This window comes from Lampris incognitus, chromosome 17, assembly GCF_029633865.1.
Source record: "Lampris incognitus isolate fLamInc1 chromosome 17, fLamInc1.hap2, whole genome shotgun sequence".
In the NCBI taxonomy this organism is placed as follows: domain Eukaryota; kingdom Metazoa; phylum Chordata; class Actinopteri; order Lampriformes; family Lampridae; genus Lampris; species Lampris incognitus.
Genome location: NC_079227.1, coordinates 26,689,296 through 26,708,688, shown reverse-complemented (window position 1 = coordinate 26,708,688; position 19,393 = coordinate 26,689,296). Strand labels below are relative to the sequence as shown.

At 43.8% G+C, this 19,393-nt stretch overlaps 1 protein-coding gene across 4 annotated transcripts in view; it reads right to left on the bottom strand.

The window, feature by feature from the left end:
• Positions 1-1,913: 1,913 nt before the first annotated feature.
• Positions 1,914-19,393, bottom strand: part of LOC130127673 (carbohydrate sulfotransferase 15-like) — a 43,971-nt gene continuing 26,491 nt past the window's right edge. For all 4 annotated transcript variants that reach the window (XM_056297382.1, XM_056297384.1, XM_056297385.1 and 1 more), the window contains exons 4-8: positions 15,185-15,328; positions 11,742-11,898; positions 10,684-10,840; positions 5,005-5,152; positions 1,914-2,422 (exon numbers count right to left, since the gene is read on the bottom strand). In XM_056297382.1, coding sequence (XP_056153357.1) covers positions 2,220-2,422; positions 5,005-5,152; positions 10,684-10,840; positions 11,742-11,898; positions 15,185-15,328 — 809 coding nt within the window. In that variant the 3' untranslated portion in view covers positions 1,914-2,219. The remainder of the gene's footprint in view (positions 2,423-5,004; positions 5,153-10,683; positions 10,841-11,741; positions 11,899-15,184; positions 15,329-19,393) is intronic.

Genomic DNA, 19,393 nt, shown 5'->3' with positions numbered 1-19,393 from the left:
TACTTCCATCCACCATTCATTTGAATACAGAAAGCCTAAAAGTTGGGAATAACGCACCAGTGTGTTGGTGAATTATTACAAATATACTTCAATCAGAAGACATTTTGAAATGAATACTGTGGATGTGTGTTAATTAAAAAACAAACTAACTCAAAATGTACAAAAATATAATCCATTGTTGTTTTATAAAATATCTTTAAGTTGCAGGAAATTAGATATTGAAAACTTTGAAAATATTGTGGTGAATACACCCCAGACCCCTCCACCCTTTTGTTAACGTACATGGTGACATGGTTACAGCCTCGTTGCTTACATCATGCCAACTTTGTGTTACGATACAATGAGTTTCACTCGTGCTTTTCATGTGTTGCCGTAATCCATTTGCTGTATGGACTTTTTCCAATCTTTGTCCAGAATATCAAACTGTCAACAGATCCATTCAGTGTTGTCTTGAGATGTGTTTCACTTTTATTCATGTGCTCCCACCTAACACACGATTTTTCCACTGTCCTCGCTTTTTCTTTTTCTCTTCTTGTACTCATATTTGAAGTCTAAACAATCATGGCAGTGAACCAGGGTAAGACGCCTCCCCGAGGTAAGACCCCCCCCTGTAATTCCCCTCCTGACCACTAGATAGTGTTGCCATTTCAGCTCTTTTCTTGGATGGTAGTGTACCTTGCTAATATTTGAATACCATCGAAATCATTTTACCGGTGGCAGCAGAACAAGGGAAGTGGTTTTGCGGTAAGTTGACGTAATATTTTGACTGTATAAAATAACCCTCTCAGTTTTTTATTAGGATATACATATGCTAACTTTTTTCACTGTTAATATGAGAATCATATGGACAAAAGTACAAGTACTTTTTTTGTAATATGTGAATATGTACAATAGCTAACCGATGGTAAGAAATGTATTATTATCAGTCTAAAAGACTAACTAGCTGACTTTAAGTTACGATAATAACATTATAGCTAGCGATATTAGCTCGCTGTTAGCACTTTCTTGCTAGCTAGCTTGAATTCTTCGCTAGTTTTGGCTAAATATCCGTGGTGATGTGACAAATTGTAACCTGTGTACACGTGTGTGTTGGGGGTGGGGGCAATAGTGTGGTACCTGTGTTTGTGCCCAGCTCATGCGGTGTGTAATTGACAGGTTGTAGTCTAGGGTTAGTGTATGTGTTTTTGGGGGTAAATTCTGTGTATGTGAAGTGTATGTGTGCGCGTGCGCGGAGCAATGTCAAATTCTGAAAATACAGTTAATCTTATGCATAAGTACCAAGTTTATATAGATCAACATGACTCATGAGGGCAAGCTGGCCCTGGGGGCTTCTGTCTCCGGTAGGGGGGGGCTCTTTCCCGGGTTGTGAGGCAAGATGCCCCTTTACAAGATTTTACATTTAGTTTTATAATAACAAAGTTGTAAAATACACATTTGATGATGATGGTGATTGTTCCAAAGGGGGGGGGGTTTACCCCGGTTTACCCTATACGGTGGGATAAGCTTGGGTAGATCTGATATACATTCATGGATCTTTTTTATTGTAGCTATTCAGTAGAATTTTGAACCTGGAATAAAAGAATTAATAAATAAACAAATAGAAAAAAGTACACATTTGGTTTGTGAATATCAATTTTTGCATTGTGCATTCGGATGAGTACACCAGTAGAGGGCAATGTTGTTCTACTTATAGTTCCCGTCATGACGGCGAAGACCTGTGTGTTCACATGCAAACAGAGATAAAGCATTTAGATTAATACAGTGTAGGCTTATGCCTTTCATTAGTGTTGATATATTAAAACTTTTATGGAGGAGGAAAAATCTCATCAGTTTAAATCAATTCTGTGTGGAATACATGGAGAATTTTCGACCAAACAACTAAAAGCAGAACAAACCCCACAAGATGCCATGAGTCTGTTTCATTAGTCCACTGTTTAATTTTGTACATCAAGAGGATCAAGATTTGCCAAGCCCTCAAACACACACACACACACACACACACACACACACACACACACACACACACACACACACACACACACAAAAATAATCAGAACAAACTCTTGTGCTATTTTCTATCTTTGATTCACCTCTGTGTTTATAACTTAAAAAATAATTTAAATAAAAACATTGATTTTCATGGGCACTTGAGAGAGATGAAACAAAAACAAAAAGGGACTGGTTGACGTGCCAGTGGTTAGTCTGAGCCAAGGAATCATTTACATCAGCTTAGAACGGCTCTCCCAGAGGAAGGAGTCATTCCTCAGCACTTTGGCCAGTTTCTCGTTGAACGGCATGTAGAAATCCTGCAGGATCTCCTTGGTAATAGGGAGCATGGGTCCAAGGTTTTTGTCGGCCGGCCTCCTGGTGTTGGAGGCTGGGCTTCTAGTAATCTCAGCCTCCTTCTGCTCTGTCAGTGGCCCTGTAACACACATTAATACACCGTACGTACACACACACACACACACAAAATTGTATGTTTATATTTCATCATGGGGACAAAAAAAAAAGTCAAAGTCCCATGTCCCTTACCGCACCCCACCCCACCCCAAATCTTAACCCTTTCCCAAACATTAGCCCTAACCCCTACCATAACCAGTGCTTAATTTGTAAATCAGGAGGTCCCAGAACACAGAGAGGGGGCTGTTCCGGGGGGTCAGGGGGAGATAAAAAAATGACGGAACGCATCAAAAAATCCAGTGCCTGGAGCGCATTGGACAACATGCTACCTAACTAAACAAAACTGTCATCACAAATGTAAATAAATAAGCATTATTTATTTACATTTATTAATCTCTCTCTCTCTCTCTCTCTCTCTCTCTCTCTCTCTCTCTCTCTCTCTCTCTCTCTCTCTCTCTCTCTCTCTCTCGTTGACTGTCCCTTCACTTCCCTGTTGTTTCCCTTCTATGTGTGGGTTGCTACAGTGTGGCGGAAATGGAATCAGGGCTCAACGCTTTATTTACAACCACGAAAAGCAAACTGAACTAATAAGTGACGTGCTTTCTGTCTGTCTGTCTCTCTCACTCACTCTGTCTGTCTGTATGTGTCTCTCACTGTCTGTCTCTCTCTCACTCTGTCTCTCACTCTCTGTATCTCGCTCTCTCTCTGTCTGTCTGTCTCACTGTCTGTCTGTCTGTCTCTCTCTCTCACTCTGTCTGTGTCTCTCACTCTGTCTGTCTGTCTCTCTCCCACTCACTCACTGTGTGTCTCTCTCACACTGTCTATCTCTCTCTTTGTCTGTGTCTCTCACTCTGTCTGTCTGTCTGTCTCTCTCTCACTCACTCTCTCTGTGTGTCTCTCTCACACTATCGCTCTCTCTGTCTGTCTCTGTCTCTCATTCTCTGTGTCTCGCTCTCTGTCTGTCTGTCTCTCACTGTTAGTCTGTCTGTCTCTCTTACTCTGTCTGTCTGTCTCTCTTACTCTGTCTGTCTGCCTTTCTCTGTCTGTTTCTCTGTCTGTCTGTCTATCGACCTTCTTTCACTCCATTTCAGTACTATCGACAGCACCATTATCGTCACCCTGTTGATCCGCTGAAACAACTTTGGCCTGCTTCAGGTCTGATGAAATTCAACAAATTTGACTGTCTGTTTGACATTTTTACCAGTTTCCTCCGTGTAGCTGAGGGTATTGAAATTCACATCGCAGTAACATTAGCTCATGTGACGTGCACACAACTCACGCACTTCAGCGTCACTGAGTGGCCTGACGTCTGTCTTTTTTTAATCAGATTTAAAATGCATCCAAAATAGACAAGCAATTCACTGGGAAAAGAATGACAGAACAGATAACATGAATACACAACATTTATTTACAGATTTTGATAGTGACAATGGAGGTGCCGGATCCAATCAAATAGGTGCCGATCCCAATCTGGGAGGTCCCGGATGCTGTTCCGGCAGGATCCGGCACAAATTAAGCCCTGGCCATAACCCCAAACTCAAACCATAACCCGAACTGTTTTCTTATCCGTAAACCTAATCCTTAGCCCAAAAATACACATCTCCTGATGGGGACCAAAAATGTCCCCTCTAGGTAGGTGGTTAGTGTGTCCTTATAAGGGCATTTGGTTCTTATGACTCGTTAGGACCAAAAGTCTATTTGTATTTATCTACTCTCATTAGTAACGAGTGTAGATAAACACAAATAGACATTTGCCACACAAACACACACTCCCTAGTAATCGCAAAAGAGGTATCCCACACCCTGTTTTTTTACTCTGGGAAACTTTTCTGCCTCTCGTCTTGCTCAGACTCTAGCTACAAGTGTAAACAAGTGAAACAGACACAATCAGCCCCTCTGAAATTTCCCTGTGTATCGGCCCTGCCCAGAGTGCTATTCTTTGCACTTTGCTTCGGCTCTTGTGGAGGTAATCACACCTTGGTTTGTGTTGGCAGCCCTTTGAAGAGAGAGCTAAGCCTGAGCTTCGGGGCAATTAAACTGTGGGATGAACAACCGTGACAGAAGGGAAAGGGCACCATCAGCATCTACACTACAGGGCAGAACTGTACCTGACTCGAAGCCTACACACACACACACACACACACACACACACACCAGCCCCTTACTGACAGCCGTCTCCATCCCCATTTAAACCCTGAAACCTCTCCTGCTGAGAGAGTGCAGTGTGTGTGAATGAAAGCTAAGGAATTGCTCGGGGACTGTGCTAACCCAATGTTCATTTAACTAGGGGAGCACACACACCGGCGCTCGGCACCACAAATGGCATTATTGTTTGACACCTGGTGTGCAGTTCAAGTTAAACCAATCAAATCACGCTCTTTGTTCTGCTCGTTGCCTGGGAGGAAAACTGCGAAACTTCTCTTATTTGCTCACTTGAGGATTTCAACCACAGCACACCGTCCGCAATCACTGTAAAACCATGATGCATGCAGTAAGCAACTCAAACGGCTGATTATTGCCTTGCCTCATATTATTATTATCGATCGATGCCCAGAGGGTATGATTACTGACCAGGACGTTGGTTGGTAACGGCTGTACACTTACCCAGGTTAAGGAAATTGAAGACTTTGTGCATCGTGTATTTCCTGTTGGAGGCATGGTCTTCCAACCGCAGGACCAGAATCTGATCCCTCCTGAAGACGGTTAGCCAGTCCATTATGTACACAATGTACAGGCCAACCTGCAATCTGACCTGCAGACACAAAAAGAGGGAATGCAGGGTTTTTACTGGCACTAAATCAGGCTTAGGTGGTAAATTTGCGTGACAGTGACTGCTGTTGGTCCGGCTTTACGGCTCTTCTCCGTCCATTTATATTTGTAATGTAACTTCAGGTCTTAAAGAGTCTACTGCAATGTATTGAAATGCTTGGCAAGCATAAAAATTGGAACATTTATATATTTTATATATATTTTTATATATTCTATATTTTGAATATGTTTTATAATACATTTGAATATTTATTGAAGGATTTGTAAACAACTGAAACCGCTTTAAAGTGCCACTGAAATAACAAAGTGCCACACTTAAAAAGCCACAAAGTGCCTTTTAAAAGGAAAATAAATATTTGTGCTTGTGACTATGTTAAATTTACTTTTCTAATGACAGCAGATGTCACTTCCAGTGACCGAGCAGTTTACCCTCCCAATTTCGTTTGCTCTGTAAAACCTTTGAACAAGGCCCGTGAGGGGAAAAAAAAATTGTATAAAACTGCGGTCAATTTTTTTTTACCTTACCTATGTCCCATAAAGGGCTCTGTCCAAATAAATTAGACAAATGTGAAATTTTTTTAAGGTAGAATGAGTAGAATTTTCCTTAAAAAAAACCAATGTATAGACTCATACAAAAATAATCCCTCTCAATCATCACTTGTGACCCACTAGACATGTGTGGCAGTGTCTGTATCTGCAGAGAACCTGTCCTCTGCCTGTATTTATTTTTCTTATTTTGCTGTGTGTGGCACTTTTCTGGGCATTAACCTTTGAGCAGTGGGGCTCTATAAAAATGTTGTGACCAGGTGCCAGCTTGAGATCGTAAGCACGCATCCAAGAGGAAGCTACGACAATGGAGGGTACAGCGCTGAAAAGATGCAAATATTGCAAGGTGAGATGGATGTATGGAGAACAAGGAGGAATGTGTATCTGTGTGTGTATGGGGGGGGGGGGTATATGAGATGGTGGTGTTCGTTCGGGTTCGGTTTTTTTTTTTTTTTTTTTTTCCCATCTCTACCCCAGATTTATCTGGGTCTTGCCAGGGACAGTGTGCCCACGTAGAATTGCACTGATGGCTGATGGAGTCATCGTTCTTGGAGGCAAGCAAAAGAGAGGAACCTGTTGAGTCAGGATGACCGGGCTGTCCACTGAAATCAATTATTGTTTGCCAGACCTTGATGTAGGTGCTGTTGTTGCCGTTTCTTTGATTATCCCAGACACAGACCTGGGGCAGTTAAACTGTGAAGTGGGATGGTGTAGTCCTCCAGAATCTCTGCCCTCTGGCGTGGGAGCCATTGTCGGATTATACTGCTATCCCAGTCAAACCAGCTCTGTTCAACATGAGATCCTTATCCAATAAGACTTTTATTCTCAATGACTTTTTCACCGCCCATGGACTGGATTTCCTACTGGTGACGGAAACCTGGCTGAACACTGGTGAGCTTGCTCCGCTTGTTGAACTCTGTCCAGATGACTGTAGCTTTTTTAGCATGCTTAGACCCTCCAGGCACGGCGGGGGTTTGGCTGCTGTGTTTAAGAAACATTTTAATTGCCGCCTACTGAACTCCCAGCTTCAAGGTGCAATTAATTAAAATGGACCTGGTCAATCCCCTCTTAATTGCTCTTGTGTATTGTCCACCAAAAATACATAAAGACTTTATCACTCAATTTGCAAACTTCCTTTCAAAACACTATGCCCAACTTTGATCGAATGCTGATTCTTGGTGGTTTTAATATTCAGGTTTGCTGTCTTGCGAAGCCTCTCGTAAGTGATTTTAAACATCTGATTGAGTCTTTTGATCTTGCTCTACTTACCACTGGTCCCACTCACAAGCTAGGCCATACATTCGACCTAGTCCTATTGTTTGGTTTTCCAATCTGCAACATGGATATTGATGCTTCTCTTTCAGATCATAGTGCTGTTATATTTGATGCATCTCTGCCTTTCTCTTCTTCTAAATTTTATCCCCCTATACGTTGCTCTCGCTACATTAACTCTTCGACTGCCAATAATTTCTCTGAGGCTCTTATAGCTGATCCCAATACATGCACTATTGAGGCTTCTCTCCATCTCAGTACTGAGTAAATCACTTCCTTATTTAATACCATCTGCTTTTCTATTCTGAATACTGTTGCGCCCCTTAAATTGAAAAAAACCTAAGCCTAAAAGTCTGCCTTGGCTTAATGGCACCACCAGGGCCGAAGGAGGGAGTGCAGAATATCCGAACGAAAGTGGAAGAATGATAAGCTTCAAATTTCCTTCGAAATTTTGAGAAAAAAGTCTTCACAAACATCAAGAAGCAGTTAAGGCTGCGAGAGCAAAATACTTCTCTGACCTAATTTCCAACAACTCTCATAATCCCAGTCTTGTTCAGCACCATAAATTCTGTCATCTGACCCGCCCCCAGTACCAGCTTCGATGTGTCCCCAGCTAAGTCGGATGAATTTTTAAAAATTTTCATTAGCAAAGTTGAGGATATTACAATGACCACCCCACCCCCACCCCCACCCCCCATTCCCAAGACTTAACTGTCTCACTGGTCAGTTCTTCACGCTACCTACCCTCACATTGGACTGCTTCCAACTTACCATGCTACCCATCCTCACAAAGATTGTTTCCTTCATGAAACCTATAACCTGACCCCATGACATTGTCCCTACTGCCCTTCTGAAGGATGGTTTTGAAATAGCCGGTCCGAGTATCCTCTCCATTATCAACAACTCTCTGACCACTGGTACTGTTCAAATCTGTTTCAAACATGCAGTGGTCCAGCCCCTCCTAAAAAAAACCCAACTTAGACCCCACCTTACCTAGTAACTACAGACCTATTTCTAAACTTCCATTCCTGTCAAAGGGTCTCAAAAAGGTTATTCTCAGTCAATTGTTGCCCTAGCTACACCAAAACACCATCTTGGAAATATTTCAGTCAGGCTTTAAGACTTATCATAGCCCAGAGTCTGCCTTGCTGAAAGTGTACAATGACCTGCTCCCTTCTGTCCCCTGTGCCATTCTAATTTTTCTTGTCCTCAGTGTGGCGTTCATTACTGTGCATCATGATATAGGACATTTTTCCTCTCCCGCCGCTAGTCTCTCCTTTGGAGTGCCACAAGGTTCTATCCTAGGTCCCATTCTTTTCTCTATATACATGCTTGCCCCTTGATCAAATCATTCAAACATATAAAATTTCCTTCCACTGTTATGCTGATGACACTCAGGTTTATCTCCCCCTGAAATCAAATGACCAGTCCAATCTTGTCAGCCTCTTGAACTGCCTTGAGGACAAAGTGCTGGATGGCACAAGACTTCCTAAAGCTGAATGAAGGCAAATCTGAAGTTGTCCTATTTGGCCCCCCTGACTCCATTAAAGTGTTTACCAACAGTCTTGGCAACTTGTCACTCTTGTCATCATGTCAAAAACCTTGGTGTGATATTTGATTCTGCCTTCAAGTTTAACAAGCAAGTTAGTGCAGTAGTGAAAGCCAGTTTTTTTTCAGCTCCGTACTATTGCCAAAATCAAGCCATTTTTCTCTTTTAAAGACCTCGAGAAAGTCATCTACACTTTTATATCCTCCCAGTTGGACTACTGCAACTCCATGTATATTGGGATTAATCAGTTGTCCCTGTCCTGCTGGCAACTGGTCCAGAACACTGCAGCAGGACTCCTGACAGGTAACCAGAAGGGGGACCATATTACCCCTATACTGGTCTCTCTGCACTGGCTGGCTGTGCAGAATTGATTTTAAGGTTCTACTATTTGTTTATAAAGCCTAAATGGGCTGACTCCTCCTATATCTCAGACCTTTTAACCCTCTATTCCACCTCCAGGTCCCTCAGGTCGGCTGACTTGGGACTCCTGGGTGTCCCGCGATCTAAACTTAAGTTCAGGGGTGACCGCACCTTTGTGGTTGCAGGCCCTAAGACCTAGACTGTGGAACAGCATTCCCCTCCCTATCAGATCTGCCCCCTCCATCGACTCTTTTAAGTCCCAGCTCAAAACCTACTTTTATTCTCTAGCATTTGAATCCCCCTGATGTGGCCTATGCCCATGTGTTGTTTATTCGTGCCTACGAGCCATGTGCCTTGTTGTTTATGTCGGTGTTTCTTGTATTTGTGTTTTAGCTTCCTGCTCTGGTCTGTACAGCACTTTGGTCAATGTGGGTTATTTTTAAATGTGCTTTATAAATAAATTTGGCTTAACTTGACTTTGCTTAAATTTTTCCAACTCGTTCAAAATTAGCCATAGCTGTTTAATGAGAATGCAACGTAGCAGTTGAAGGTATAGTGTTGATATGTATTATTAAAATTATGTATTATTAAGATTATTCTGAAAGAATGTTTTTTGCAAGGTTAGCAACAATGTATTTATTAATAATTCACTTCATTAAAACCAAAATTTAACATGCGAAAGAAACAAAGGTAATCATAAGCAGGTAAAAAAAAGGGAAGAAAAAATGGCTAATAAGGCTAAACGGTGTCAGGCCAATTACTTCAACACAGAAAATGCCTTTTTTAGTCTACCATGTAAGGTGCCCTCAGACTACCATGTGCCATTGCGGGGCAGGAGTGCAGTACTAAAATGCCTGTAGTGATCATAGACACTGAAGCATGATTGACTATGATTAGGACAAAATACTGGGTCACTGGGAATGGGCTTCTCTTTGCACCCTCTCGCTCTTTTGGTAAAACTGAAAGGCTATTCAGAATAGATCATCACCAGACAGCCAAACAGCTCTTCCTTTGTTGAGACAAATTGGCACAGCACGGCAGACTAATAATGTTCTCATACTGTTGTTGATTTGTCTCCTGTTGACCATCGCTCTTGCATCTCATTTCTGTTGTAAGACCTTTATCGGGGTGCCAGAGGCATTAGAGATCGCTATATGGTCAGCTACAATGCATCTCACATGGCCTAATAAATCTGAGGATATATTAGCGGACGGTCAATCAGGCCAGGACGAGAGAATGAGTGTGCTTCTGAAGGAGACGTGTAACTCTTCGTCGGCAGTCAGAGAGGACAAGAGCAGGGGAGGGGTGGATTTATGAATACGAGTCTGCCTGGAAGGGGAAGCCAAGAGAAAACGGGCCACTTGTCTCCCCCCTTTCAGCCAGTCAGCCCCAGGGCACTGTGGGAAAAGCCTGGCCGAGGGCCCAAATAATAGAGACCAGCACTGGCTGACACTGAGCGTTGGTCTGTGTGCGAGCATGAAAGAGCATAGGAAGCAGTTTTAAGCTCCCGGTGCTGATAGACCAGTCTTTTACTGCAAAGAGGGACTCTAGATAATACATTGGTCTTTGAGTCAACGTGGCTGCCAGTCCTATTCATGGAGTACACTCTGCAAGCTGTAGGATGTGCTAATGAGGTGTGGATTAGAGCCCCCCCAGTCCTTCTCTTCTCACTCCAGTCCCCCCCCCCCCTCCATCTGTCTTTCTGCAGGCTAAAGCACCGTTTGGTAAATGATGTTCTCTTTGCAGGGTTGCTAAATAAAACAAAGGCAGAAGCAAGGCACACTTACTGGCATGGCATTGTTGAGAGTAGTGTTGTACACACAGGAGCGCATCGTGTACTCTGTAAGGCACCCCTCAAATAGCTGCAGCGACTCAGACACCTTCTCATGGAAATCCTCCACAGACTTATTGGCAATACCGAAGTAAAGGTAGTCGGAATAGAGCCTGTAAAAAAAAAAAGATGCTCTGTGAAGACACTTCATAGACCCTGCTGTTGTACCAATCATTTTACTACTCTGTCGAAATCACCGTGGTTTTCAGATATTTGCGACATCTGCAAATAATCTTTAGCATTCGTTTTAGTTGGAAGGACTTTTTGCAATGTAGGGAAAACATTTTGCAATATCAGCAAAGTTAGACTGAATATTTAACTGAATTGTGCTTAGCCCAGTCTATATTGTTCTTGGGGTAGGATCAAACAAAGAAATACCATTTCACTGGTATTTCACTTACATTACTTTAGGTGTGACCAAACATAAAGGAATCCTAAAAATGCATGAGCCAAACAAACAATCCATTGCAGATTTATGTATGGCAGCTGTACTGAAGAGATGGTACGATGCAACAACAAAAAAACAAGTCTGACATAATAAAATTGCACCGTTAGTCTTACTTAGCATGCAATTCATTTCATGCAATTCCCTTTCAGGCAAGGTTGCGCAGGCTGCGATTTGATAGACAAAAGCAATTAAAGGAAGCATGTTCAGACAAGTAAGACTCCATGCTAATGGTGTGGACTAATCCCAGTTTGGGGGGAATGCCCCGCAGTCATTCAGCAGTAAGCTTTGCATCTGTGGCGACAGAGGCATCATAATGAAACTTCTGTGACAACAAGACTGAGTTAGGGGGCAACAAAATCTTTATGCAACAACGGGTCTTTGTTTCCCTCTTAACAGGGGAGAATGCAGAGCCCTCTGGGCCTCAGTAAGGGGCATCGATACCGTTTTGCTTCATGCAAAAGCAAGGGTTACATAAGGGGGTGGCAGGGTGGGAGGATGGCGACCTAGCTGGGTATGGAGATGGAAGCGAAAGAGCGAGAGACAGCGGGCGAGAGAGGGCTTCCCACCTCTCTACTGGATCCCGGAGCATGACAATGAAGCGCGCGTCAGGCTGCAGGGCATGGACGAAGTCCTGGATGAGGAAAGGCGGCTCTCCCTCTGTGGTGTTATCGTAGAAATACACCCAGGCGTTGTTGTCCCACATGGTGGATGCGCTGGCTTCCCCTGGAACAACAACAAACACACAAAAGTATACTTAATAGTCCGTACAGGGCAGATACTATGTGGCCGCATGTGTACACGCACACACACATGCAGAAACACACACTCAAACACTCAGGTAATTACAATCAGCTTGTTTTGGATGGATGGATTTTAATGCTTTTGTGTACACAAACACTTTGGCACGGCGTTCAGATTACATGTGTACGTTGATGCAATCAGTTTCAACTTGTTTCTACAACAGCCTCTGGAATGTAGACAGGAACTGACAGACACGCCACGATGAACGGAGAAAACAAACACAGAACGAGACTAGTCAATTAAAAAAAAAAGATTCAAACACAAACACGCACAGAAAACCCAGCTGCAAGCAAAACCGCACGTTAGCTGCAATTTGCCATGACAAAGCCTTGGATTATAATGAGTCAGAGGGGGTCATTTCTCAAAATTTTTAGAAGCAGAACTTTGGCCGAACTGCGAAGTGATATTCAAGATTCATTGTGGCCATCACTGCCTTCATTATCCTCTTATCTCTGAAGTGGAGTGGTGATGAATTTGGAAAAGACGCAACACAAGCCTTATCTGCTTGTCCCTCCTTGGAGAAGGACGATGGCCAGAACCTATTTTCTGTGATGACAACAGCGAGAGTGAAACCGGAACACTGCTGACGCTGTGACGCTTAAAATGAAGTAAACATACCAACACGTCCTCCATTATGATGACTTGTTTGCCTTGGATCCCTGTGTTGTTCTGTGATCAAGTCTATTTAAAGGGGTCTGTGTCCATTAAAAGGGCTTATTTTGCTCCATGGAGAGAGACTGTAATAGGGCAAACAAATGTGGGAGTCAGGCCGGCATGCCTCTGGTGTTTCACAGTGGCTCGGACTTTTGGCTGGGGGTAAAAAGGGTGTCCAAATCTCAAGATCCTGGCCATAGGCCTGCACCTTGCTGGGCTCTCCCCAGGCATGGAGTGAATACTGAGAGGGGCTTTGGCACGCTCTCCCTTGCATGGATTATTTATTTAAAGTGGGAAACAAAACAGCGAGGCGGCATGCTAAGCTGCGTTCAATGCACCAACTCAGTCCAGTGTGAAAAGGCTATTGTTGCAAACTTAAATCAGTTTTTCTCCCCAGCCAGGCGGTTCTTTCAAACTGCGTTCGGGTGATGGGAAAAGGACGGCGGCAGATGGATGCAGAGGGGCTGGAGCAGGATGCAGAAGCAGAGGAAGGAAGTTTGTGCGACATCTCCACCCCATCACGGATATTATTGCTATCCTGACATTTAAAACAAAGATTCCTTTCTGAGCAACTTTTTCAAAGTGGCTAAAGCGAAGCGGAGCGAAGTCCAGTATTAATAGGCTCACTTTGAGACTGGCTCACTGGCTCTTTAAAAATGATCATCCCAAGCTCAAGTGACTGCTGCCAGGGCAGAGTAGCTCTGAGTACTTCTTCCATGGCTATCAGCTGGTTTAATAGCAGCTCTGTGATTTCAAGTTAAGCTCCAGTCAAGTGTCAGGTCACCCTAAGTCATAAGGAACTGGCTGCCGCCTGGTGAGTGCGTACTTCCCTGTCATTTTAATGCCACCTCCCTTGCCCTTTCTCCACACAGCGCTCACAAGACTGACACTTGACCTTTGTTACCAACACAATACACACTGAAACTGTCATCTGAAGTGATGTGACACACACGCTGCTGCAAAACAGGAAGGCACAGATAAAACTTAAAAGGAAATGATTGTGCAAGCAAGGCTGGATTTGTTGAATAAGGTGTTCTAGTATAGGCCAAGATTAATGATAACTGTTCCTGTCGTTCATTTTAAAGCTACTAAAATTAGTATTTGAGCACAGTAGTGTTGAAGATGTGTACGCTGAATGTTCTTTGTAATGATGGCAATCTCACCACTGCAGAACTGTCAGCTATCATTGCAATCTCCTCTTCTCACCTCACCTCACCCATCCTGTAACCTCTCAAGAAGTCGTTGTGGCACCGCTGTTGACTCTGCAACCGGTCCTCGCCATCTCTGTCTGTCCTCAACTGCCTTCTGTAAGCTGGCAAAGTCAAGGCCTTTCCACTCTCTGATGTTACATAGCCATCGCTTCTTCTGTCTTCCTCGTCTTCACCCGCCCCTCACTGTGCCTTGCAGGATGGTCTTGGCAAGGCCGGAACTTCTCGAGATGTGACCATACCTTTTCAGTTTTCTCTTCATGACGATTGTCAACAAGTCTTCATGTGTTCCGATGGCTTGTGCAATCCTTCTTTTCACCTCTTCATTCGTAATGTGGTCTCTATATGAGATGCCTAGAATCGTTCTGTAGCACCTCATCTCCATTGCACTTATTCTTTGGAGATCTGCTGTGAGTGTCTTAAGTTTCACACGCATATAATAAGATGGAGATGACTAGTGAGCGCATCAGTCTGACTTTAGACCCGGTACTAATGTTTTTGTCTTTCGAGATTGGTTTTAACCTTGCGAGTGCCGCGGTCGCTTGTGTAATGCAGGAAAGGACTTCTGGTTTGGACCCTTCATCTGTGACGATGGCCCCAAAATATTTAAATTAAATTAAATGTAATATCTAATTTAATTTCATCTAATTTAATAGCTCATTTAATATATAATTTAATATTTAATTTTATTTAAATTAAATTTGAAATTAAAAAAAATTAAATCTGCATAAGGCAAAGAGTTAAATGCTTTGATAAAACAGTGTCAATAAAAGCAGACAGAGAGAAACACCCCCTCCGCTTTTTTTCCCCCCAGTTGTATCTGGCTAATTACCCCACTCTTCTGAGCCATCCTGGTCCACCCCCCCTCTGCCGATCTGGAGAGAGCTGCAGACTACCACCTGCCTCCGCTGATACATGTGGAGACCCCAGCCGCTTCTTTTCACCTGACAGTGAGGAGTTTCGCCAGGGGGACGTAGCGCGTGGGAGGATCACACTATTCCTCCCAGTTCCCTCTCCCCCACAAACAGGCACCCCGACCAACCAGAGGAGGCGCTAGTGCAGCGACCAGGACACATACCCACATCCGACTTCCCACCCACAGACACGGCCAATTGTGTCTGTAGGGACGTCCGACCAAGCTGGAGGTAACATGGGAATTCGAACCGACGATCCCCGTGCTGGCAGGCAACGGAATAGACTGCCAAGCCACCCGGACGCCCCTTGAAAGAGAGAAGCCTTTTGGGGGTCAAACCACCTCTTGCGTCTTAAAAAAAAGGGAGGGGGGAATCCATGGAAAAGCAAACATTTGACAAAAGCTTTCTAGAACAAAACATCACTTTGTTTACCGATGATGATATTATGTTGGTTGGGCGTGCCGCTGGCATTTGCTTTCAGGATGTCCTGAATTTGGTAAGCTGCCAGGTCAAAGAGGTCCAGGTAGTCCTCCACTGGGTAGCGGTCATGGAAGCCCTCACTCAAACGAATGATACCTGGTTAAGAACAGAGAAGAAGACAGGTATACATATTACCATCTGGCGACCAGTGAGGTATGGGCAATCTCTGTCATGACATTTACAATTTATGTCCACAAGCACTTGCACCAGCATCACATCTTACAGACTGCAGACAGTGAAGGCCGGTTTTCTGTTCACAGACAACCTTAAAATACATTGAGAGGTGAGATGTCTATAACAGTGGGCTGATAGTGACGCCGCATTTTTTTTTTTTGTCCAATTTCATTCTATTCAATCCCACTGCTCCATGTGGACCAGCAATCACTCTCAAAGATGTCGATGGAGAGTTATGAGCGCCGACATGGCAGCCTCCAATATAGGATGACATGGGAAGATTTAAGGCCGGCACAGAACAAATGCCGTCCCAGCTCACTTCCTTTTCGAATGTCTCCAATTAAGGACCGCTGTCAATTCAACGCATTAGACCGAGGAGTGCTGAATGTGTTTTCCATCTGAGCTGTTGTGGTTCACAGTACAATTACAATTTACAAGGCAACTGTGGACGTGAAGCATCGGTATGGGACTTGAAAAGTATCCATGCGGCTTAGGATAATGAGGCAAAGCTTAAGTGTCTATTACTTCGAATCATGCTTTGATGGTGCTGCAGTAAACTGCCTTTCTCTAGTTAGCAGGAAAACATGATTAGAAACTGCTCATAAAGTCTCCCTGTGCCCTGGCTGCTTCATTAGGGTGCATTTCACAGGAAACGTCACACTGCTATTGGATTGCAGTGGCATTTGTCCAGTGTGTCTCGCTTAGCATACTGCACCTTAGCACCGCCAAACCCGCACACACCTCCGCCCCCGGCCACCCACTCACACATTTTGATACGTCTATAGTGCCACAAAGCAAAACTCGTTTTCGAGTAGCTTGATGTGCCTTTCTCGGCGTGTTAAACATTTACTGTACGTATCTTTGCAGGCACATCTTTTCGAGATTCAGGGATAGTCGCGGTGTGGGGACTTTGTTGTAAATAAATATTAAACAAGGCCACTTCAATTCTGCATGCTCTCTGGGGACGTGTGAAGAACGAGACGCTGATTACCTGTGTGTAGCCCTAAATCAGGGGTCCCCAATAGGCGGCCCGCGGGCCACGTCCGGCCCATGACGGGTTGATTTAGGGTCTGCGAGAATTTTTGGAGAAGTGCCAGAAGGAAGAATTTTTGTTTATTTCCCTACCAAAAAAAAAACCTTTTAATTTTTTTTGGAAATAAAAAATTGTTTCTTCCTTCTGGTATTTCTACACATTTTGTTTGGGAACACTATTCCAAACATAATTTCAGCAATCAATCCAACAAGAAATGCTACCTTGTAACTATCAATTCCATCCCGCATTTCCCCTTGTGGGCTAGTCCAGCCCCCCTCACTTAGGCGTCACATGACCTTATCAGCATTACTGGAAATACTTCAGTTATGGTGGGCTAGAATGCTGCTGGAGGTTGAGTGGCCCGTGGTTTTAAAAGTGGCCCTAAAAGTGGCCCACTATGAAAAGTAATTGGGGACCCCTGCCCTAAATGCAAGACAAGAAGGGAGAGAAAGGCAGAGTGTGTGTTTGTGAGAGAGAGAGAGAATGACAGAGAGAATGATAGTGTGTGCATGTGTGTGCGTGCATGTGTGCATGAGAGAGAGAATGATAGAATGAGAGAGTGCGCATGAGAGACAGCGAGAGAGAGAGAATGATAGAGTTGTGTGCATGTGCGTGCGTGCATGTGTGTGCATGAGAGACAGAATGATAGAGAGAGAGTACGCATGAGAGAGAATGATAGAGTGTGTGTGCATGTGCATGCATGCATGTGTGTGCATGAGAGACAGAATGAGAAAGAGAGAGAGTGAGAGAGAATGATAGAGAGAGTGTGTGTGCATGAGAGACCGAGAGAGAGAGCACGGAGATGAAAGGATGGGGAACGGGGAACGAGCGGTACAATAACAGAGTCTCAGGCAGGGGAGCACACAGCCTTGGGTTACAGCTCTCACTGATACGTACACTACATCACAAGAATCAGAAAACACCGGCATCTGGCGGAAAAGAGCCAGGGAGCAATTTAAGGAAAAAGGCCCATCCAAACGCAGCCTTTTTATGAAGTTCCAAATCCTCATCAACCAACATCTATCCACGCCTGTTACCACAGCGCGTCGAAAACAAGCACCGAGCGCAGCGTGATCAATCAACCAATTAAAGCAGCTTTTGTGATCTTGCGGTCAATAGGATTAGAAAAACACTGCTTGGCAATTGGACCAGCTTCAAAGGGACTGCCATGACAGATAGGCATACTCCGACGCTTGTGGTGAACATTCCTATGAAATATTCAAAAGACCAAGATAACGCGTAGCACCTTCAAACGATGATATCATCCAACCAAAATATTCGAGTTATTCAAAGTCATTATAAAAACATTGGACTTGAATATTCAAATCATTAATTCATCTTTATATATGGATGGCTCTAGGCAGAGCACAATGTCCTACGCAGTAGACCAGTACGTATCGGCAATAAGAAAACCACTTTTATTTGACGTTGTATTAATCTTACAATGAATGTGTTCTCTGTATTTAATCCATCCTATTGTATAGGAGCAGTGGGCAGCTGCGGCGCCCGGGGACCAACTCCAGCTCTTCTTTCCACTGCCTTGCTCAGGGGCACAGACAGGAGTATTAACACTAACATGCATGTTTTTTTTGATGGTGGGAGGAAACCGGAGCACCCGGCGGAAACCCACACGGACACGGGGAGAACATGCAAACTCCACATAGAAAGGACCTGGGACAGCCTGGGGTTCGAACCCACAGCCCTCTTGCTGTGATGCAACATTGCTAACTACTGGGCCACCGTGCCACCACTACTGTGATAAGACATCGCAGTAATATTCTTTTGCATTGTTTTTACTGTTTCAGAATTTACACACTGGATATGAAGAGCGATGGTGCGTAACAAAGGTCGGTAAACTATGACCCTCGGTCGGTGATCATCAACCTGAAGAATCACAACAATTAACTGCAAAGCATATTTAGTTTCCCCTTAAAAGATGCAATTTTCCCCAAACGTCCACCACATCTCCAGTAGATTTGTGTCACCACAAAGGTGATATGCTCTTCTACAACTGAAAACGTTGCTTCACTACCATATGTTGAGGTTAGCCACCTTCCCCACGTATTCTGATATATGATACTACAACTGTTATCATTAAGGGAAATTATGAGGATGTCTACATATGCATATGTTGGACTTTGGAGTAGTCTCTTTGTACTCGGTATAGAACAATTATCCAGCTCTCACTCATCGGGGATGACTTTGAACACAGCCACCAAAGGAGAGGCAGAGATCTGCACTACGGTAATGTAATGGGTGGGCCTATCAATGCTGGGCTTTACATTAGTCCTTCCACATACATTCTCATCAGAATGACACACACACACACACACACACACACACACACTCCTTTGCCTGCCTCATACACTGAAGATGTTTCATTATAACATGAGCTAAATCACTGCTTCGGTTAAAAGGGAAACAGAAATGATGCATTTATTGGAAATGGTATCGATGCTTTGTCCTCTTGTACTCATCTTAGAAAGAAAACAACAACAAAATCTGAACTTTAGCCTATACCGCACTCTGCCTCTGGTCTGCGTAATTATAAACTAAACTTGACACACAAAAAAACCAGAGTGGCCACGGAGCAAACAGGCTCCATGTATGTTTTAGCGGGAGGAAAAAGTCGTCGAAACAAATAAATAATAAAAATTAAACAAAAAAACAGCCATGTGAGCATCTGCATCTAATTGAGGTTTGGGTAAGGTTTTGAGTTCCTTCTGGGCCAAACAGGGTCTCGCTCCCAGATCTCGCAGATTTGACTTGTAGTCCCATCTGGAAAGGCCACACTTATTCCTTTTTAACATCACAGATGCCCACAGAGAGCGAGGGGGAGGGAGAGAGAGAGAGAGAAAGCCTCCACACGTAGCCCACGCCATCAGCCATCAAAGGCTTTCTGCCTGCCCAGCCGATTCAAACACCTCTCAGTACACAGTGTGGGAGTTTATCAC